At 36.6% G+C, this 23,771-nt stretch overlaps 1 protein-coding gene across 5 annotated transcripts; it reads left to right on the forward strand.

The window, feature by feature from the left end:
- The first annotated feature begins 757 nt into the window (after window positions 1–757).
- LOC113108792 (rho guanine nucleotide exchange factor 7-like) lies at window positions 758–23,450 on the forward strand. 5 transcript variants are annotated; one of them, XM_026272118.1, is made up of 23 exons: window positions 758–1,267; window positions 4,981–5,064; window positions 8,777–8,861; window positions 9,085–9,218; window positions 11,242–11,443; window positions 11,524–11,612; window positions 11,771–11,865; window positions 12,120–12,215; window positions 13,331–13,453; window positions 13,536–13,674; window positions 13,774–13,833; window positions 13,962–14,108; window positions 15,959–16,045; window positions 16,208–16,286; window positions 16,390–16,529; window positions 18,764–18,985; window positions 19,270–19,363; window positions 19,452–19,541; window positions 19,979–20,149; window positions 20,939–20,946; window positions 22,175–22,269; window positions 22,413–22,467; window positions 22,577–23,450. In XM_026272118.1, the coding sequence occupies exons 1-23, from the start codon at window positions 1,103–1,105 to the stop codon at window positions 22,697–22,699; spliced, it is 2,583 nt and encodes an 860-aa protein (XP_026127903.1). In that variant the 5' UTR covers window positions 758–1,102; the 3' UTR covers window positions 22,700–23,450. The 5 variants fall into 5 exon arrangements, with proteins under 5 accessions (XP_026127903.1, XP_026127902.1, XP_026127899.1 ...); XM_026272117.1 differs by lacking the exon at window positions 20,939–20,946 and having other exon boundaries at window positions 9,085–9,233; window positions 22,170–22,269; XM_026272114.1 differs by lacking the exons at window positions 19,979–20,149; window positions 20,939–20,946 and having other exon boundaries at window positions 760–1,267; window positions 9,085–9,233; window positions 22,170–22,269; window positions 22,577–23,448.
- Window positions 23,451–23,771: the final 321 nt, after the last annotated feature.

Here is a 23,771-nt window from a genome sequence, read left to right on the forward strand (position 1 = left end):
AACAGATTTAAAAAATACATATTTAAATCTTTATAAATGCTTTTACTGTCAGTTAAAAAATTCTGAAAAATGCTACCCCAAAAATGTAAAGCAGATAGCAGAACAACACATTTCAATATTGCTAATAAGAAGAAATGTTTCTTGAGCACCAGTACAACACATTGGAATGATTTCTGAAGGATCAGGTGATATTGAAGACTACTGGCTGCTGAAGAAAAAAAAATTTCTCCTTCTTACATATACTAAGCTACTTAGTGTACAAGATTCAGAAATGAATCAGACTAATGAAGAACGACAAATGACACAAACTTTTTTTCACATTCCTATGACAATCTTGCTTTAAAAAAAAAAGACTGGTTTCCCACTTTCATCTGTTTTGAGGACTGGTGAGACTGAGAGAACCACAAGGCCAGACTAAACCAGCTCAAAATCATTAAACCATTATAGTCTGGTTCAGCAGGCCAAATGCTACGTCAAAGGACGCCACCCTGCGGACCACATCTGAACTTACTATTCTGATAAAAACAACAGTCTCGTATAACCTGCCCATTAACGGGAGGCTTGAAGACTGCATATTTAAAATCCCATATACTGTATGTATCGATGCATTCACACTCTCACAATGTACAGAAATACTTCATAACGTCCATTTATTAAGGTAGAAAATCCTCAATTCCTCCTTCTCAATAATCTTTAAAAATAGATCTTGTAATAAATGTACACTGGATCTTTATGCTACGACACATTAGTCATGCAAAGAGCAGGTGAACCTATGCAGTGCACATGCAAAGCAGGATGAGAAGCCGACTGGTCACATATGCTGTGTCTATGCTGTGATGTCATCTGCCGGAAGATGCAGGTTCGTGCGCTGACTGTATTCCAGTGAAAGGCGTTTGACAGCTTGTCGTAATAAAGGAAATGGGAGCGAAGCGATAGCATTACTCATCTCCATGGAGCGCCATATAATGCGGCAACCCTCAAACAACACGTTTTAGAGGAAAATGGGGCCCAGTTCAACGAGTGGTTAATAACAGACAGCCTAATTCTTTCCCCATTACAATCGCTATACTGAGAGCTTCGACCTTGCTTGCTTGGTGTGGCCATGAATCCGGCGGAACAAACGGTTACTTGGCTCATTACGCTCGGGGTTTTGGAATCACCAAAAAAGACCATTTCGGACCCCGATGGATTTCTGCAGTCTTCGCTAAGGGATGGGGTCGTCCTGTGCAGGCTGCTGGAGCGGCTGCGTCCAGGCACTACTGATAAAGTAAGCGCGCATCCTCCCTTTGGCGCACCGTGTTCACTGAACATTTTCCTGTAATCTTCACACTGCACGCGCTTTAATATTTATTATAACACAAGTGGCATGTATAGTTTATATATAGGTCACAACAGATGTTTAATCCTCTGTATGAATGTAAACGCAGCCCTTGCAGCAGCAGGTCCGTAGAGGCGAGCAGCGCGCGCTAGTGCTGCTGTTGCTCCAGGCGACAATATTGGCAGTCGTCGATTTTATTGTGAGATCTGTACCAAGCTGAATGTTGAACGCATTTGACTGTCATATCTAATAGAAATCCAGTAAAACATATATAAACCGTCTGTACGTGAGATGTAAATGATAACCTACTTAGTACACAATATGGAAACCTGAGGATAAGCGTGTGCAAATCGCATTACATGGCTGTGTATGAATAGCATAAATCTGTTATCAAGGTATAACAGCTATGCACCCTTGCTTATATTGCCTACACTGGAAATGGGCCGCCATAGACAATAAATAGACAAAAAAGCGGATGCGCTCTCGTTTAAAGAAACAGTGTTTTTTTATTATTATTATTATTCCCATAAGCCCCTAGCTGCTTCTGTCCAATGTAATGCAATGCAAACTGGAAAGGCATAACAAATGGCATTCAACTGCAGTTCAACACACATTATTTTCTTATCTCAGTTAAACTGCACAGAAATAATCAGAATGCAGTAACATTAAACCACGATAACACAATTCATAGTATCAGATCGAAAACAATAAATTCCACTGATCAAGATACCTGAGGGTAAATGCAAATTTATGAAAGCCATAAAGATTTCAGTATGCCTCTCAGAGGAAACAGAATTCAAATAAGAAATGCACCCCCCCCCCCCATAATTAAAGCAGCACATGACCACTCAGGTATAATGATATCCAACATGTTTTCTAAAGCAGTTGTCTTTTCCATAAATAATGCATGGAGTCTGTCCTTTTTGGTTTGGTATACACAGAGGGGGTGCATTTTAAGAAATCAGTCATATTCAGGGTCAGCGCTGACAATGACTAACAGTTTATGACAGCAATAACCTCCTTTCAAGCCCCATCTGGTTTGCTTATCAAATTTCAAACTCTCACTGTGAACTTAACAATAGGATGCTTACAGCAGGTGTATATCCTGGAGAGAACTGTGTGGAAGTAAAAAAAAAAATAATCTAAAGTTTGCATATTTAAAGTGGAAAAAGAAATAATGGTACACTTGACCTTTTTTTAGATGGTGTGGGCAGAAGCATCATGTTTCTGTTGGGACTGTCCACAGAGTGCAATAAAAAAAAACCTGTTATGCAACCTTCATTTAATGCAACATAAAAATAAAAAAATAAATATTACTTGTGTGACTCATGTCACTTCTTTTATTATCATCAGCACATAAACATTGGTGTTTTGACCCACATATCTGTTATAGTATTTTTGACTATCAAAATCTGAAATTAAGCAATAGTTGAACAAAATTATCATACAGACTTAATTATTCTGGTACATGCTCTGTGCTATAATGAGAACAAGACCGTTTGATACTTGCTTTCATAAGGAAGATTTGTCTCCTGCAATGGGCAGTTACTGCTATTCTTAGATTCATTACTCCATTTTGTATCTCTAAAAGAATAGAAAATATTTTTTTAGACGTAAGAATCCTGACAATTCACTACAATAAATAAATAAACACTAGCTTCAGCTGTAAGGTCCACCGACTTAAAATGAAGCACCCATTTCCTAGCTACAGTACAGTCTTAGGTATCATTTGCAGCTTCTAATAGGATGACACAGCAAAGAAGGAAAGCTTTATTGATATTGCTATTTGATTTGCTGATACTTTCATTCTTGAACCTCTCTCAGTAAATCAGCTCGTAATGTATCTGGTTGCCACAACAAGAACTTAAAACCATACTTTTGCTTCATGCTGTCCAACTTAGTGGAAGCATTTGAGGTTTGGCCTAAATGCAAAATGACATTTTACAAAAACATTTGTTCATTTTCAGAATGCAGATGAAGATATTTTTAATGCAACCTGGGACTTTCAGTACACTTAGATTAAATTACTTGATTCATATGCATTGCTTTTATAATGACTGTATGAAATTTTTAAACCATCAACATTTTAGGTTGAATTGACTTTCAATAGTAAGACAGATACATACAAATATCTTAATCTGGGATTCAAAGATGAACGACAGACATATGGTTTTGGAACGACATGAGGGTGAGTAAAGGATGACAGAATTTTCATTTTTGGTAAACTGCCCCCTTCTTAAATCATATGATTTAATGTGTTTAACTGTACTTACTGTACATGTAAATGTTAAAATCTACAAAATACATTTGATATATGTAAATAGATTTGTTATTTGCATTCCATTCATTTTTTGTAGTTATTGTTATTATTATTTCAGATACGGATGAGTGGGTTGGCAGGCACCATACATTAAAACATTTAAAAGGATTCATTTTATCATAATCTGATAATTTTGTATTGTAAAAATGAGAAACAGATTGCCACACTGGCAGAAAGAAGCCTCTAGAGAACCTCTAGGCACATATCTCTGGGGAACTTACAAAATGGAGCACACTGCAGTTCCTGAAGAACTTTAAAAAAAAAACTGTAAGCCCCAGTAATACCATTAAAGGGGAAATACTTTTAGGCACTGGAATTATCTTTGAAATCTTTGAAGTTAATTATTAAGTACACATTAAGATTTCCATGCTATAGTGATTCTCAAGAAGGTTTCAATCTGACAACACAAATAGTGACTAAAGCATTTTTTTATATAGAGAGATAAAATAATATATTGACTTAATCCCATCTGATTTCACCTCAAACACATTTCAGTGCTAATCCACCATGTGTTTACCTTTCTGTATTGTATGTTGGTCAGCTCACATTGTCAACATATGCCTTCATGCTGCAGTATGCAACAAATTTAGTCACTGAAATCACTGTCAAAATGATAGATTTTTTTGTATGCCAAAAATCATTAGGATATTAAGTAAAGATCATGTTCCATGATGATATTTTGCAAACTTCCTATCGTATAGCCTATATTAAAACTTAATTTTCATTAGTTATATGCATTGCTAAGAACTTCATTCAGACAACCTTAAAGGCGATTTTATCAATATTTTGATTTTTTTTGCACCCTCAGATTCCAGATTTTCAAATAGTTGTAGCCTACCTCAGTCAAATATTGTCCTGTCCTAACAAACCATACATCTATTGAAAGCTTCATTCAGCTTTCATATGATGTAAGGCTATAAACCTCAATTTAAAAATGGACCCTTATGACTGGTTTTATGGTCCAGGGTCACATACACAAATGCCTGTTATATTTATCAGAAGGTTTTAACTGCTGTAAGAATGTTTTGATTTGCACCCCCTCATTAGACTCTCAAAAAACCTGCTCTGACTGACGGACCCGTTTTAACTTCCCCCGCCAGAGAAGGGGTGTGTTGATCACGTCCCATTGTGCTCGGCGTCCATCTGCAAACGTCACTTCCTCCCGCTTCCTGCTGTCCATCTCCACGGTGCTGCAGCTCTGTTTCGCGATGTGTGTGTGGTGGATGTGGTTATAGTCAGGCAGGCAGGCAGCCAGCCCGTGGACTCTCTTACAGGATACTCGAGCCAGTGCTTCGCTCCCAAAGCTTTCACACTTTTTAACTGCTCTTCCCGATTCCCGCAGATCTATCAGGATCCCAAGAACGACAGCGAGTGCTTGAGCAACATCACGGAGTTTCTCAAGGGCTGCGCGGTGTTTCGCGTCGAGGTAAGTTGGTGTATTTATGGTGCTTTGACTCTACTGTATGTTGCTGCATTGGCGCCACAATGAAAACAATCAACAAAAGAAACGTGCAGTAGACAGAAAGACGCAACTCTGGACCGATGCGAGTGAGATCATGCCTGCACATCGGTTCATTGTCACAGTCTGATGGGACAAAAGCTTGGTTATGTTATGAAAATGTAGCTAGGGTTTATTTGGTTGTGGTTGTAAAATGTTTGTCAATACAATATCGGGATTTTTCTGGCGAGTTTGTGCGCTACTACAGCATTATAGGGCTGTGTCATCTATGAATGGCGTTGCTTTGTCCATTCATGTACAGTTTTTGTGTTTCATTTGAGTCAGCATGAATTTGAAGCTCTGGTATGGATTCAAAAAGTTGTTTTCTGCTTGGTTAAGTTCAACAAAAGTCACTTTCATAATGTGTTTCAACCTTTTGTAAAAAAAAAACAAAAAAAAAAAAAAACAAACTCCGAGTAGGCTACCCACAATATTTTAACAATTTTGTGAGGCATGTCCTTCCAAAAATATAAGGGCAAATATATATTTTTAATGCATACAGACATTTTTAGGTCTATACAGTATGGGGAAAATATCAAGTGTGATGTTAAAGACGTGTTTGGAAAATTAAATGATTGGATTTAATATGTCAGAGCTATTGTAGGGTAAAACTAATAATGATATTAAGTTACACTTTAATATTGATTGTGTTATAAAGTGAATTATGTTAACTCCATTTTTTACAGTGTTTTTCTGTCCACTGTTAGAGACTTAATGGCTTAATCATTTAACATTTCACAAATGTGGATGGAAAGACATACAAAGGGCTAGTGGGATTTGATCAATGCGCATTTATTAAGGAACAGATGGTTCAGGGTGATGCTAATGTATTGTCAAGTGTATATCTAGATGTGGTGAGGTTGAGGCCCGTGTCACATATGGAGCTCTTGGCCACATAATGTGTGATTAATGCTGTGCCTGGTGTGCATCGAAGTCTGCTTCTACACTGTGATCTCTAGAGGTGTTTGTTCTGCTGGAGATAATGTTAATGAATTCCTCTCGGGGTTTGTTTGCATTCGTATACTTTCCCACAGTTCAATTTGCTTTTTATCTACTCTACATTGTGTGGGTTTGAGTTTTCTCATATGGTGCGTTATTGTTCTCGAGTTTCCTGTTGCACCTCTGTCACAGTAATTTGCTCCTCTCTGACCTGTTAAAAGGTATTCGTTTGACCCGGCAATGCCCAAGGCTTCATTAGGGTTCAACTCTGTCATCACCAGCACCATCACAGTGTGCTAAATTTTGGGAATAGAAATGAGCTGTTGGTAAACACTTATTTTTAGTCATATGTGTGGAAGATTACAGCTGTGAGCACTTGCCACAGACATTGCAAGGACGGGTTAATGTTGTCATGCCCCCAGCCTATGATTTCTAATCACATTCCCAGATGACAAACCTTGCATATAGGTTATGTGATACAACTAGGCCTGATTGAAAGGCTTTTTTAAATTGTATGAGAGTTTGTTTTGTAGTTTTTATTTTTTGTACTAAAGTAAGACTCTTTGACCTCTGGGAGATGAAAGCTTATCCCTTTGCTCCAAATTTGTGGTTTACAGGATTTTCGCTAGTCTGTGTCCAGTTCGCTCTGCCTTGTGAGCAGCCTCTTCTGAAGCTCCTTCTCCATGAAGCACTGAACTCATTCAGCTGTGATGATGTGATCTCAAGCTTAACTAAATGATGGCTTTTTCAGATCTCCTGTCTGGCTATACACTTTGTTCAGACTCTATCACAGCTCCCACTGTTGTTAATGTTTGATATTACTCTAAATGGGATCACGCCACAGTAGGGCTAAAATTGCGTTGTTTTTGCTGGAGTTAAATAGTGCACAGTGATATCCAAATATATAATTCTTTAATCTAGGGAGTTATATGCAATGAATTATACAGATTTTAATTAATTCTTTATTTTTAGGAGACTAAAGATAATTAGCTAAAGATAATGTGTGTTGTGAAATGAATAAGTCTGCCTTCACATTATGACAAACTTGAAATTGTAATATATTATAAATATGTTAAAAAGCTCTTATTGTGTCAAACACTGTCCTACTAATGAGTTTGGTAAAAAAAAATTTGTTGTTGATGTTTTTGAAGTCGCTCTTGCTCCCTAAGACTGCATTTTTTTAAAATCAACAGTACAAACTGTAATAATGTGAAATATTATTACTATTCAAAATAAATGCTTTCTATTTTAATATATTCTAAAATATAATTTATTTATGTGATGGCAAAGGTAAATTTTCAGCAGCCATTACTCCAGGCTTCAGTGTCACGCGATCCTTCAGAAATCATTCAAGTACACCGATTCTTATTGTTATCTTATTTTCCTGTTGATAACATCTGTGATGCTCTATATTTTTGGGGAAGCTGCGACACATTTTGTTTTTTTTCAGGATAGATAAATAGAAAGTTCTGATGTTCTAAATATTTATATAAATATTTTGTAACATCATAAATGTTTCTAATGTAACTTTTTATCCATTTAATACATTTATACTGAATGATATGAATGTTTTTTTTTTCTTTCCCAGAGTTACTGACTCCAGACTTGTTTCTTATTACAGTTACCAAAATAATTGAAATTGCAAATTTTTCATTAAATTATGCTGATGGGAGAGCATGGATTAACATCCATCATACAATCTATGATGAATGTTCTTATATAAAGTAGGGCATCATTTTAAAACCGTCATATTCTTAGAGTGATTTAGTAAGTCACTGAAGGAGCATTGTTACTTTGAAAGGCAAAGCGCTCGAGATGATGCATTGTCCACTTATTCACATCCACACATACTTGTTTTTGCTTCTCTCAGGGCATAAACTGTAATCAGAGCGGAAGCTGATATTTTCTCTTGAAGTTCTCACGCACACATCCACTGATAAGTACACATAACTACCCATCAAACCGTTACAATACTGGCAAAGATCAACACAGGACAGACCATATAGAGCTGAACGAATCAGAATTAGTTAGAGACATTAGTGACCTATGGCTAACCACACTACCTGCTCAAAGACTAAACGGCACAAACAAAGAATGCCTGATGATTGCCTCTAATAGATGCTGTATGTGGACTCTTTTATTTTTCATAACAGGTCTGGATGATATATAAATGAAATATTCACTATATTCACCGTTTATGCTGGCAACAACCAATGTTGTGAATACGACAATGATATCACAAAGAGACTTTTATTTGTCCATTATGTTTTGGAAGACTAGATTAGTTTTGGGGTCCTTCTCAGTCATTTTTATTAAAATTAAATGTTTTTATTAAAACATACATTGGTAAATTTGGTATTTATGTTTACAACGGGTATGATATATCGGTAAATCAAACTTAAAAGGATATAGATTGTTATTCCTTGTTTTCATATAGTGAAAAACATATCATTAAATTTTTTTCTAGTTCTGTGATATTGTGTATCGGGAGTGCAGTGTTGATATTAGTATTTTCATTTTTCTAAATTTGTCCTGCCCTTGTAATAAAGTGTGCGCATGGTTAAAATAGTGTGTCAAACTTGTAAAGTTTATGTAGCGCAACCTGAAGAAATTTCTAGGCTAGAGTCCTGTATGGATCTCTTTTAACTGACATGTAGGTGGTCTAGATTAATGATGTTATATAATGTTTCTCTCTCTGTAGCCTTTTGAGGCTGGTGACCTGTTTCAGGGCCACAACTTCAGCAGAGTCCTCACTACACTGGTTGTCCTCAATAAAGTCACTGCAGGTGAGAATTATTCTATTTAGATTTTCATAATATAAATCAAGTCATTTTAAAAAACACGATATTACAAAAAACAAAGAAACAAACTTTAAAGCCTAAAATCACAGTGTTATCAGCAGATTCAAATGTGTTTAAAGTGGCTAATGTGCTTTTCTTCCAGTGTTTGACTGTGTAACAGATGTTCCCATTGGTTATTATTCTCCTCTGTCTTCTCTCTTTGGTGTAGATATTGGCATAGACAGCGACTCTGTATGTACCCGTCACTCTTCTGCCCATCGGATCAAGTCCTTCGAATCACTGGCCTCCCAGTCCTCACTGGGCCGATCCTCTAAATTGCTCCATAACCAGTTCCGCAGCCTTGTGAGTAACACTGGGGTGAGAACACTTGACCAGCCGCAGCGGGTCTCAGTCAAAATATTATTTTACATGTGCATTACATCTACATTACCAAAGTTAGGGCTCAATAAGATTTTTTAAATGTTTTGAAAGGAGTCTCTTATACCCACCAGGGCTGCATTTATTTGCTTAAAAATAGGCTACATAAAAAATTGTGATATTGTATAATATTATTACAATTTCAAGTAAAATTTTCCGTCTGAATATGTTTATTTATTTCTCTAATGTAAAGCTGAATTTTCAGGACCATTACTCCAGGCTTCAGAGTCACATGATCCTTCAGAAATCATTCTTATATGTTGATGTGGTGCTCAAGAAACTTTTCTTATTATTATCAGTATACATTTTTTTAGACACTGTGATACATTTTTTTTCAGGATTCTTTGATGAATAGAAAGTCTGAAAGATCAGCATTTATTCAAAATATAAATATTTTGTAACATAATAAAAGTCTTTACTGTTGCTTTTGATCGGTGTAATTCTTACTAATTTCTAAAAAAAAAAAAAAAAAAAATATATATATATATATATATATATATATATATATATATATATATATATATATATATATATTAGTGGTGGGCCGTTGCGTTACTCTTATCGGGCGATTAAAAAAAATATCGCAGTTAATCTATTCTCAAATTTGGGTTGGGAGCTGGGTCTATACTAAGCAAGCTTAATTACTTTCACCTTGATATTTTATATAACCGACTGGCTAAGGCCAGCCTAAAAAGATGCTCAGGACAGTTGACGGACCACTGCTGCGCATCGCCACGAAAGCTTCTCTTTTTCACATGATTTTAATCCTTACCGCTTGTCGATTTAAACATTAAAGCATCCAAAAACAATATGCGGAAAAGATGAACTCGCGCGCTGTGTTCGGTGCGGAGAGAGAGAGAGAGAGACGCTTATCACGGACAGCGACACTGAACCGAGCTCTCTTCTGTGAAGAGAAAGGCGTCTCAAAACACTTGAACATCGAATTTGCTTATTTTTGCTCTTGTGCCGACAAATTCATACAAAATGTGTCAAAATATCCACCTTGGAAATTATGCTCGAAAAAGCTGTCAGTTATTTCTTAAGTGAAAGTAAACAGTTGAGGGAAAAAATGGGATGTGTATTTTTTTGGATGCGTTCATGGTCTCTTAAAGGGACCGCGCCTAATTTAGCGACTGGCTGCTGTAATGTTAATCCAAGAAAATAAAAATGAAAATCACTCACTGCTCTTGACTGCATTACTTTGAAGATTTAACAGTCAAACCAAAAATTATTTTGACACCAGATATAATTTTTGATATATATAGCAAAACTGTAATAATGTGAGAAATGTTGAAGGTGTCTGAATAAATGTAGGTTTGATTGTATATTTCATTTTTACATTGAAGACTATCCAGTGCTATTTTACATTTAATTATTTGGTTTCTGTACCTTGACACCTACAAACTTAAAAAAAAAACTTAAACATTGCTGTGAAACATGTGTAAGGTTGATTGCACCTTGTGCAATGTGGAATTAGTTTACAGCTTTTTCAAGCACTTTGTGATGCATTTTGGAAACAGGAGATGAGCCCCTTTTCACCTAGCTTGATAAACCCCTTCTCAAAGACTTACTGTTTGTTTACTGTTTTTATTGGGTAACACACATATTCTGAATGCCTTCGGCAGAATTCGAATGAGCCATTTTAATCTAGATTAATCTGAACAATAGTATATAACTTTTCTGTGTATGTGAAGAGCAGCTTGACACCCCAGTGTGTAATTGTCATATTGGTGTATTTTTAACTACAATTGAAAAGCAAAGATGTCCTTCATTTGATGTTTCTAAATTAAATTGTTGGTGATGTGGTGACAGTCTCCAGAAACTCTGTTTTGCATAAACATATGAATTCATGTAAAAGGGTCAGTTTAAATTTATGGAACTAGTTAGCACACTATAAGACTGCATCATGTAAACATAAGTTCTTTCTCTCTCTCTCTCTCTCTCATAGGACATGACGGAGAACAGTAACGCTCAGTTAGTGGTTAAAGCTCGCTTCAACTTCCAGCAGACCAATGAGGATGAGCTTTCTTTCAGTAAGGGTGACATCATCAACGTTACTCGCACGGAAGAAGGGGGTTGGTGGGAAGGATCCCTCAACGGCAAGACAGGCTGGTTTCCAAGTAATTATGTCAGAGAGGTTAAAGGGTCTGGTAAGTGTCAGTTTGCTGTGGACCAGTATAAATACTTCTCTTGGTCCATAGTGCATTATTAAAACACTGTGTCTTTACAGACAAACAAGTGTCCCCTAAATCTGGAACTCTTAAAAGCCCTCCCAAAGGTTTTGATACCACATCTATAAGTAAAACCTACTACAACCTGGTAAGCACATGTCCATCACTTACCCTTTTCAAGGCTCACCAGGTGATTTGCTTAATTTTTGAGATTTAGTGCATTAACAGTGAATAAGCGCAGCTGAATTCTAATCATTGTGTTACAAATATCTGATCTAAAAATAGCTGCTTTTTGTTTGTGTTCAGGTGCTACAGAACATTCTAGAAACTGAAACTGAATATTCAAAGGAGCTCCAGAACCTTTTGACTAACTATCTGAGACCTCTACAGATGACAGACAAGTAAAAAGCTTTGCTTTTCCCTTGTAGAAACACAACCAATAAAACATAAGAAGGACATTCACATTTTTTTTTTTTAGTTTATTTTTATTATGTTTTCTCTGACTATGGCTTTAGAGTTAAATGTGTTGATTTAAGGTAATTAATTAAGAAAATAATGTGATAAAAAAATTTAATCCTGTCCCCTGAGGTTTTCCTATAATTTGCAAAAAAAAAATGTTTGAGCACTGGTTTACAGTTCTTATTGTTTCCCACAGACTGAGTCCCTCAGATGTAAGTGTCATTCTCGGGAACCTGGAGGAAATCAGCACTTTCCAGCAGACTCTGGTCCAGTCACTGGAGGACACTACCAAGTGAGTATTACGCAAACCGTGAGCAGCCGTGTGATTCCCGGCCCCTCTCTTAGCAGCCCCTGAGTAATTTACAACAGGAGGGCCGGAGCACTTAGTGAAACTGAGACTCAATCAAATGTATCAAGTTTCGACTCTTAGATGATGAAAATAGACCTGGGCAGTAACCTGAGGTCCATTAAAAGGATTTGAATATCACTAGAGGTTTCTAATGTTTACACTGACCTCTACAGGTAAATCCTTTAATACGTTTGGAAAATGCTAACTGAGTTTACCAGCAAAAACTATTTATGAATTTATACTTCTCAAAGAAAGTAAATTGAGTAAGTAAAATATATTTGTTTCTTTTTTTCTTAATGAGAAAAAAAAAAAAAAAAAAAAAAAAAAAAAAAAAAAAAAAAAAATATATATATATATATATATATATATATATATATATATATATAGTCTAAGATCAAAGAAAAGAAACATAGAGGTACATATATAAAAATATGGATGTTATATTATTAACTTTACATTATTATATTATTCTAAATTTAGCCGGGCTGACCATGCCTTGTCGAGTCCTGTTTGCAAAAACCCAAAATAGATATCAAAATTAAGACTGAAAGTACACTACCATTCCAAAATTTGGGGTCAGTAATAATTTGTTTGTTTTTGAAAGAAGTCTCTTATCTCTTGATCAGAAATAGAGTGAAATTATGAAATATTGTTGCAGTTTAAAATACGTTTTCTAATTGAATATATCAAAATGAATTGATTATAAATTGCATGATTCATTTTTTTGATGAATAGAAAGTTCATCAGCATGTATTTGAAATAGAAATATTTTTCATGCCACTTCTGATCAATTTAATGCATCCTTGCTGAATAAAAGTATTCATTTCTTTCTTTCTATCTTTCTTTTAAACTGGTATTCAACTTTAATGGTGGTTTATCTACAAAATGACTTGAGACTTTAAATTTAAGATGTTTAATTAATTGCAGAATACGTTGTTATTATTGGGAATATAGATTTATATCCTAGGTTCGGAAAAATAGTAGAGCAAGTAGAATCTTTGAAGAATATTAGCACAATATTCGTGTAATAATTCTCCTCAACGTTCTGTGATTTTAAGGCTTCCAGAGCTACAGCAGAGAGTGGGAGGGTTCTTCCTGAATCTCATGCCCCAGATGAGGTCTCTTTACGTGTCTTACTGCTCTAACCACCCATCGGCAGTCAGTATTCTCACCGATCACAGGTACACCATCATACCCTGTTCTGATTCACAGAGAGCCTCTACACTGATAGCTGGGGATAACTTCTCATTTCTGTCCCTACAGTGAGGAGCTCGGGGAGTTCATGGAGGGGAGGGGTGCGTCGATACCAGGCATTCTCACGCTCACCTCTGGCCTCAGCAAACCCTTCATGAGACTTGACAAATATCCCACGTTACTTAAGGAACTGGAGAGACACATGGAGGTAGAAGAGATAGATAGAGAAATTGAGTTTATGTGATTTCTGTTGAGGTTTTAATGGTTAGTGGCATTTCAATGTGACACTGTCTTCTTTCCTCTTCAGGAGGGTCATCCAGACAGGACAGAAATTCAGAAATGTATGACGGCTTTCAAGAATCTCTCTGTGAGTGTTGACTGCCTAGTTAATATGCTAAAACAGACTGGCGTCCCGTGGCTTTGCTGCTGCAGTTAGGTGTGGATCATTGTCATAGCAATCAGCTTTCATAACGTATTGTGTTGCTGTGGTTACAGGCACAATGTCAGGAGGTGCGGAAGCGCAAGGAGCTCGAGCTTCAGATCCTGGTTGAGACGATTCGCCTGTGGGAGGGGGAAGACATCAAGACCCTGGGTTCAGTGCTGTATATGAGCCAGGCCATGGTCCAGAACCACGGCTGTGAGGTCAGGTCTCAGTGGCTGATACATCATGAAATGAAAACTCGCCCTTTTCCAAATGAATGTTATTATATTGTGAATGATTAATTCATGACGGTTTTTAATTTTTGACAATGTTTAATCAAAATGTCATAACTCGATTATCCAGTGAAACATCAGACTTCTCTTTGGTCTCATACAGTGCCATTTAAAAGTAAGATTTTGATGTTTTTTTTAAAGAAGTTTCTTATGCTCATCACGGTTGCATTTATTTGATCGAAAATACTGTAATTTTGTGGAATATTGTTGCAGTTTAAAATATGCTTTCTATTTTAATGTACTTTAAAATCTGATTTATTCCTGTGAAGCAAAGCTGAATTTTCAGCATCATTTCTCCAGTCTTCAGTGTCACATGATCCTTCAGAAATCATTCTAATATGCTGAGTTATTATCAGTGTTGGAAACTGTTGTGCTGCTTAGGATTCTTTGATAAATAAAAAGTTAAAAAGAACAGTGTTTATTCAATGTAGAAATGTTGTTTTACAATATACACTACTATTCAAAAGTTTGGGGTCAGTACATTTTTCTTACCTTTTTTTTTAAGGAATTAATGCTTTTATTCAGCAAGCTTGTGTTAAATGGATAAAAAGTGATAGTAAATACTGGTATTGTTAGAAAATATTTCTATTTTGAATAAATGCTTTTCTTTTTATTCATCTATTCTTTAGTTCGTTTATTCGTCAAAGAATCAAAGAAAAAAGTATCACAGGTTTCAGAAAAATATTACGCAGCACAACAGTGTCAACACTAATAAATCAGCATATCAGTATGATTTCTGAGGGATCATGTGACACTGAAGATTGGAGTAAAGGCTGAAGAAAATTCAGTGCTGCGTCACAGAAATAAATTGTTTTAAAGCACATTAAAATAGGAAATCAATATTAGAAATTGCAGTAATATTTTACAATATAACAGTTTTTTCCCATATTTTGATCAAACAAATACAGCCTTGATGAGCATAAGAGACTCCATTAAAGAGTAGGTTCCCCCGAAAAATGAAAATTCTGTCAATAATTACTCACCCTCATGTCGTTTCAAACCTGTGAGACCTTCATTCATCTTGAGAACACAAATTAAGAATGATCTTTCTGACTATTTTACCGCTGTCCTTACTAAGTTTCTGGGTCTGCATTGCTGTCAGTGCAGGGTCAAAAAGCTCCCAGATTAATATTAATAAATTTAATATCTTAATTTGTGCTCCGAAGATGAATGAAGGTCTTGCAGGTTTGGAACAACATGAGGGTAATTAATGACAAAAATTTCTCAAAGAAATTTGAAATCCGCCATCGAACAACCAATGGATAAAGCTCTGCCCTGCATTTTCTTTTTATGATAATCCATTTTACTCAGGCATTTATTAAATATAGAAGAAAAGATCTGTTGCTGCTTCTGTTTCATTGTGACTTTAACTATTAAAGTGGCTTCTTCTATTAGATCTAAAAAAAAAAAGTCTTATGGTAAAGGCAAAACCCTCTGACAAAATGTTTGTTTGCAATTACATGCCCCATGTCTGGGAGTGACAAGTTGCCAAACTGTTCTGATGGAAAAATAAAAATCTGCTTAAATAATTTGATAAAATACAATTTCTAACATGTTGATGCAACCACGACTATGAGTAGTGTTCAGGTAGCCTTGTATAATCCTTGTATAATTACTGTTATTAATAAGGTTAGAGTAAGTCATGAATCATAAGTTGTGGAAACATGCTATTTACAGCACGAATGCATTACAAGTAAATAACATGTTTCAAAAAGACCTATTGCTGATTCATTTTTTTTTTCATATTGTTTTTTATACTTATTTTTTTTTTTTTTTAGGATAAGCATGAGCGTTACCTTCTGCTGTTTCCTCATGTTTTGCTCATCCTGTCTGCCAGTCCCAGGATGAGTGGCTTCATCTACCAGGTCAGAAACCAGCCGCTGTCAGAAACACTTACTACACGGCCAAATTCTCACTGTCCTCGCTCCACCACCTCCTAAAATCCACTCCAAACACAGCTTTTCAAACATTAAAATGGCACTTGCGGCTCTAGCACAAATAGAAAACGTCTGCTTTGTTTCCCTCAGGGCAAGCTACCTTTGAGCGGGATGACGGTGACCCCATTAGAAGACTGCGAAAGTCATAAAAATGCTTTTGAGCTCTCAGGTAAGGACACACTGACTCGCATCTTTTTGTGTTCAGGACACAGTCAAGTGCTTTTGATCATTCTTAGTCATTCATTGACTCTCCTTGTGTGTCCATCCAACAGGAAGCAGGTTTGAGAGACTTCAGGTGATCTGCTATAACAAACAGGATCTGCAGGACTGGCTCGAGCATCTGAACCGACAGACCAAGCACAACACCATGGCGGCTCCCAGCATGAAACCCCTCAATGTTCCCTGCCACACAGTGGGTCACCTGTTTAACATCACATCTTAGAAAACCACTCATATAGTGTTTAAAGGGATAGTTCACCCAAAAATGAAAATTACTCGCCCACAAGCCATCCTAGGTGTAAATGATTTTCTTCTTTCAGACGAATACAGTCAGAGTTATTAAAAAAAGTGATAGAACGGCTGTAGATATTCATTAGTCCAATAAAAGTCCAACAAAGCGCATCCACCCATCATAAAGAAGTGCTCCACGTGGCTCCTACAAAAATGCATTGATTTGCTTCAGGAGGCTTTTGTTAACAACCCGGACCTGTGTGGAGCACTTTTTTTATGATGAATGAATGCACTTTATTGGACTTCTATTAGACTGTTGAATATCAATGCATATTCAGTGCCATCAAATATTGATAAATATAAATATTTGATAAATATTTTTTTATCTATCTATATTTAATACATTCATAGCCACTATACACAAAGAGCTTTTGTTACCAAAAAGTAAAAACGACACACATTTGAAAACAGACATAAATAGGGTGGCCATTCATACAGGACACATCCCGGCCAGGATTTTAATATTGCCTAAAACATCCAGAGCAGTTTGACCAATAACATGCAGGTGTTGTACATAATCGACCAATAGTGGGGCTGCGTGTGAGAAGGTGAGATCTAGAGAGAATGATCAAAGCGAGGCAAATATGCGCACGTGTTTATTAGTTCAATTGACTGGAAGCGTCGCTGTGCACAAAAAAAAAAAAAAAAAAAAAACAAAGTGCACCACAATGCTTCAAGTCAAACGAACGAACAAACACGTGAAAGTGATTCAAAGGAGCCGTCTGCTCTACTCTTTATAGCTCTCATGAATGTTACACAACGATCAACCTGCACAGTGCAAATAGCCAAAATCTGGATATTTTAGGCATTATTAAAATCCTGGCTGGGACGTGTCCCGTATGAACAGCGCATATGACCACCCTAGACATAAAGATCTATCTGTCTGTCTGTCTGTCTATCTTTATTTTACACTTTTATAAATGCATGAAGAGCTTTGCAAAAAAGTAAAAACACATTTGTAAACACAGACGTAAAGAACTTTACAAAATATATTAAAGCTCCCGTTTTACGCGCTTTTTTGAAGCTTTGATTGTGTTTACAGTGTGCGATATAACATGTGTTCATGTTTCGCGTGTAAAAAACACCGTATTTTTCACACAATTCACCTATCTGTATACCGCTGTTTTCACTGTCACAAAAACAGGCTGATGACTTCCTTGTGCTATAAAGTCCCTCCTTCAGAAATACGTAACGGGTTCTGATTGGGCCAGCGGTACCTGTGTTGTGATTCGACAGCAGCTGAGAGCAGGCTGCCCTCCTGCTAACGCGATTGGGCTAGAACGCACGTGCTGGAGATTTATTTATAGTCACAGGAGGAGCGTTTTTACTGACGAGATGCGCATGAAAACCGCATTTGTTTTTTGCACAGCCCTAACATCTAGTTAACAAAGCTAAACAGCGTTGCCCTTTGTGTAATAAGTTACAGAAACTGTTAAACGCACCAACTTAATAAAATACACTTACCGGTTGTGGTCCATAAACAACGCCTTCTCCAGACAAAGAGGGAACTGCTCCATCTTTCAAGAATAATCTTTGTGCAAATCCAGCATTAAACTGATTGAGATTGAGAAAGTTTTCCTCAGCAAGCTGTCCTCAGCAAAATGAGCTGCAACCGAGTTAAACATAAATTGTAACCATTAATCTCAAAATACAGCGTTCCTGGGAAGCCCAAACAAAGAGAATTGGACTCCAAGATAAAAAAACAGCGTTTCAACAACATGGCGACAAACACAAACAGCTCTTCCTTCTTCTCCGTCGGAGCGCAACAAGGCAACGCCCCCTGTTTGTGAATTCATGTGGGCGGTGGTTAGTCAAAAAAACTGTTTTAGTGACGTTATTACTGCAGGAACTAGAGGGCTGTAGTCCAAACGGGTCGTTTTTTGTAGGCGAATTCTGTTAAATCAAATATCTCGCTTGGCATTGAACTTTGAGCTTTAGAATTTTACAGATATTATTTATACTCTAACAACAACATTACACACTAACTAAAGTTTAAAACATGGAATCACGAAGAAGGGGACCTTTGAAGTTTAATAGAACACACTAAATTGATTTATTAATTCATTTATTTAGGGTTTATGTTTTGCCTGTCCATTATCTCCAACTTAAACATGAACCTAATTTTTACCCCTCCAGCTCCCGTCTCACCCTCTGACGCCGTCCAGACATGCAGAAAGCCGGGGCCTGACAGTTGCTCCTGCCTACCACACCTTACCACACCCCTCCTCTCATGGGGCCCCTCACAGCACCATGATGTGGGGCCCCCTGGAGCCCCCTAAAACCCAGAAGCCCTGGAGCCTGAGCTGCTTGCGTCCAGCACCCCCACTCAGGCCCTCAGCTGCTCTCTGCTATAAAGAGGTATTCTGGGCTCTGATTAAAGCTGATCATGCAGCACACTGGTCTTCCAAATAAAATATTGTAAAAAATAATAAATGTAGTATAATATAATACAGACATCGTAATTGTTGATCATTTCCCTTGATATTGTGGTTACTATTATTTTAATACTAATATGTGAACTTTAAATAACTCAACCCTTTAACTAAATAACATCATACACTCTCTCATGGCTCTGTAAGTCTTAGTTTTACCAACATTTCTGTGTCCTTTTTGTATTATTTCTGTTCCTTCTCTTCTTCCAGGACCTCAGTAAAAGCCCCAAGACTATGAAAAAGCTGCTGCCCAAGAGGAAGCCAGAGAGGAAGCCGTCCGATGAGGAGTTTGCACTGAGGAAGAGTAAGTTAGCTGGTTTATATTGTTACTGATTTTGAGAGTTTCTAAAAAAGATCATGCGTCTGATGAAACTAACCTCTGAACTGCGCAGGTACTGTAGCTTTGGAGGAAGATGCTCAGATCCTGAAAGTAATCGAGGCCTACTGCACGAGTGCCAAAACCAGACAGACTCTGAACTCAAGTAAGTCTCGTACGCGGGCCTGTTCATCTCCGTCTTGTTTCCTCTAAGACATTCCTCATTCATATCTACTTTTCTATGTGTAACATAGAAATAAACTAAAGCCTGTTGATCTTAACAAGATAATTCTGGGATCTCTTATAACAATGTCCTCTCTCTTTTTTCCTCATCATATTTGATGTTCATTTATTTATCATGACCCCCTCCTCCCCATATTTTGATTTTAACATCTTCACACATCATTATTTTATTCAATCATTTATTTATAAAACTCATTTACTCTCTTGGGGTATAATTTGTTCTCCCGTCTGGGTGGTTGTACTACCCACATCCATTCTTTGTTCGACGCCTCTTTCCATTTGCAATTCTCCCTCCCTCCGTCCCTTCATTCATATGATTTGATCCCCCTCTCATCATCTGCAAACGGATGGCTTCTTCAGCATGGCAAGGCACTGATCTCATGCATAACCACGTTTTGGATCAATCCAGTGTGGACTCTCTGGGCCGCCGTAGCAGCATTTCAAGGCCCGAGACCACCTCGGACCTCTCAGAGGACTCTGACTATGACAGTATATGGACGGCCCACAGTTACAGGATGGGCTCTGTTTCCCGTAAGAGCTCCTACATCTCCCACCAAAATTAAACTTCCCCTCACTCCTCGTACTTCAAGTGACTTTATATTTATTTGAAACTATTTATTTATTTAACTATCTGTCACTGTAATGCATATTTATTTTTTCATTTTTATTTATTTATTTTTTTAGTGTTGTATTAATCACAGTTCATCATTATTTTCTGCATATATATGCACTTTCCCAAAGCAGTCCCCTGTTGCCTTGACATCTGAACTCCCCCTAAAACCACCGACCTCATTTAAAGGTGCTGTATGTAGGACTGATTATCAGACTTGATGCACAGACAGGTTGCCAGATTGACGACACGAACAGGAACGAGCACACTTGACAATGAATGAAATGAAAAACGCTGTGTTTTCCGCCAACTGGCAACCCGGGTGCTGAAATACAATTGGGTAAACTGGCAGTGGGCGGGGTTTCACAAACCAAAACAATGACAGACATTCCAGCCTGGAACGCACATTTTCAAAGGAGAGTAACTGACTGTAGAATTGTTTTTCAGATAAACAAGTATGTTAACTGAGCATGTTTCTTAAATATAAACATACAAACATATTATGGTATTTTTTCTTTAGTAGAGTCAAAAACTTACATACAGCACCTTTTAACTGAGTTTTTTTATTTTTTATTTTATTTGTTTGTCTCGCATTTGTTATTCATTTAAGTGTCCTTTAAAAAAACGATGTTTTCATTCCCTCATTCCTGGATGTGTTTAATTATTAATGCTGTTGAAGGTACGATGCACTCTGAAGGCAACGAGGACAGGTTCTGCTGTAAAAGAAAAAAGATGCTAAAATCTTTTAATGTTTCTGTAAATATTACAGTATTGTCATTCATCTGAAATGTGTGGTATTAACTTGGACTTTGTTTACTGAATGTGAACATTAGATTGAAATGAGAAGTTGGGTTTTTTACTAGAGAGCTTCACGAATGAGAAGAATTCATAACCATGGTTCTCAGATGGCACCACGGACAGTATTACTGGAGACGTTTTGTGCATACTTGCGTGATATAAATGTATTTATTTTCAACTTGTAAATGCATTTCAAATGATTTGGGACTTTTTGTATGCTTGTATCTAACATGTAAGTTTATAGTGGTGTCTATGGTTAAAAACATATGGAAGTTTACAAAAAATGTTGAATTTAATGTTGGTTTAAATTCTATTAGAATCCATTCAAATCAGGTGTGTGGATGGTAATAGTCAAGAGTTCTTCACTGTTCATTCGAGACTCAGTGTTTGATGCTTTTCCTCTTTTATGTATGACGTGTTTATGAGACAAAACAAGAAAACCGAGCTGCCAATTATTTCAATAATGACAAAGAGTATAATTCCTCATGTTATGTGATTTCTTGTGACCAAGTTCTATTCTGTGGTTAAAAAAAAACAAGAAGATATGAATTTACTACCTTTTTGTCGGTTGTTTCATTCAGATGTTCTTAAAATAGCTCAACAGAGATGATTCAGTGATGTTTACGTGGTTTGAAATTAAGACATTATTGTGTTTGTTATATATATGCAGAGTCAAATATATGACAAAATACAACAAACATTGTAATATACATTTTGAATAAATCTTGGGTTGTTTTGTACACTGTTTATCTTTTCAAAAAATGATCCCTTATAACAAAAAAACTATTTTTTGTTTGATTTTTATTTTTTTGTATGAATGTACTGCCTATTTTCAGTTCATTGGTTTTCTTTTTTTTGGTTTTTGTATTGTCTTGTTTGAGTTTTGTTTTGTGGTTGAGGAAATTGTAGTTTTACCGCTCTTCAGGAAGTTCTTGATCCTCTGGTTTTTGAATGCTTTTAGTTTTTCTTGGATGATCCCTCTCTGCATGACTAACTCCTGTCTCACTCACGCACAGTCCTGTGTAAGTTTGATCCAGTCCAAACCATTTCCTGAGGCACAGTGGTCCTGTACTGTCCTAATCAATTTGTCCAACTTAACTAAACCTTCTGAATTCAATCTGCGGGGCTTCTCTTTTGAAACAGGACAGTGGAAAGATGCCAGCCCAGCGCTGATAGTTCCCGGGGAGGAGAAGTTCAGTGTAGACAAGTTGAAGAGTAATGGTCAGACTCTACCGGAGGAGAAGTAAGACCACATATTTGTCCATTACCAGAAAAAAGGTTTATAATGAGAATAAAAAGAGGGATGATTGTCAAGAGAACACGAATAGAGCTACAGTATGCATAAAAAAATATTCACTGACATATTTGATATTCAATGTTTCCTAGGAGCCTTGTGGATGTTGTTTATGCTCTGAGAGATGAGGTACAAGAACTTAAAAAGGTGAGTGTCTGTGAGGGTCGGAGGAGGTTTTTCTCTAATATTTAAATTCATAGAAAACCAGATTTAATATTTCCCATTTCCTGCTTACACGATTTTACCATTCTAACAGGACTATAAAAAAATGAAGAAATCCCTGGAGGAAGAACAGAGAGCCCGGAAAGATCTGGAGAGGATAGTTAGAAAAATGTTAAAGAATATAAACGATTCTTCTTGGGATGAGACCAATTTATGATAACAATGTTGCCCATTATTGGTTTTTGTTTTTTTACATTAATGGTTGAAATGACCTGGACGTTCGACCAGAACGTTCAAATTATCCTGTTTTCTTACATTGAAACCACTTTTGATGTTTGTGGGTATGGGTCTGTAGTATAACATAATGTTACATATTTGACCTCATGTGACTCATTCTGATGTTCAAACTCTAAAATATGGTCTTTTTAGCGCATCTACACAAAGCAGATTTTTATTTTTATTTGGCTTATGAAATTGATGAAATTTAAAACCACTATTTTTTTAACTGAACAATCATGACGTGACTTGTTTGCTTGAAGCCGTAGCTAAATCTCGTTGGGTGGCACGAGTGTGACCCGTGAATTTCCCTGACGAGTTTGTCTTTCACCTGATGTTAAGGTGTTGAGATAGACAGTACCTCAGTCTACACATCCCGCTAATGTTTGAGATATTGAGTGTCCTGTTTTTCCTATATCACCTTTGTCATTACAAAGATTCAAGAGATCAGCATATTTTACTGTTAAGTTTTATCTTTAAATACATTTTATTCAGATGCTCTCTGATTTATGATGTTGAATCTGTGAATATTTCCATGATGTGGTACCGAGAACATTTTCATTCCATTTAATCATTGTTTACAAATGACTCAAATGTTGATACTTATTCGTTAAATCAACCGAGTGAGTGTGTACAAGCATAGCAGATGTCACGCTGTGTTGAATGCGGGACATGGTGCTTATGCTTGTATGCCAGCATGTTTCGAACATGTTTCAGGTGCCATTATAATTCAAGCTGTGACCGTTTCGATATTATGATTCCCAGGATAATTTTTTAGCTATGTCTGTATACATTTCAGTGTCACTTGCTTAGTGTGACCAAAACACAAGCCAAACTCTTATTTATGGACTTTACTGTATGTGACTTATTACTGTACTTGACATTTATTCGTATAGCTCTTACACAACACTAATAGAATAGCCTTGTCAGAATTCATGTTGGATATTTATTTAGGGTTCTTTACCTCGGCTCCATCTTACTGTAAATTAATTCTGTAAATAAAGACAGTTGTT

This window comes from Carassius auratus, chromosome 9 (genome assembly GCF_003368295.1).
Source record: "Carassius auratus strain Wakin chromosome 9, ASM336829v1, whole genome shotgun sequence".
NCBI lineage: Eukaryota > Metazoa > Chordata > Actinopteri > Cypriniformes > Cyprinidae > Carassius > Carassius auratus.

Coding starts and splice junctions, on each gene's coding strand:
- LOC113108792 (XM_026272117.1), top strand. CDS start 1,103: ATGAATCCGGCGGAACAAACGGTTACTTGGCTCATTACGCTCGGGGTT. Junction 13,675..13,773: donor AACTGGAGAGACACATGGAG/GTAGAAGAGATA, acceptor TTTCCTCTTCAG/GAGGGTCATCCAGACAGGAC. Junction 22,468..22,576: donor AGGTACAAGAACTTAAAAAG/GTGAGTGTCTGT, acceptor CCATTCTAACAG/GACTATAAAAAAATGAAGAA.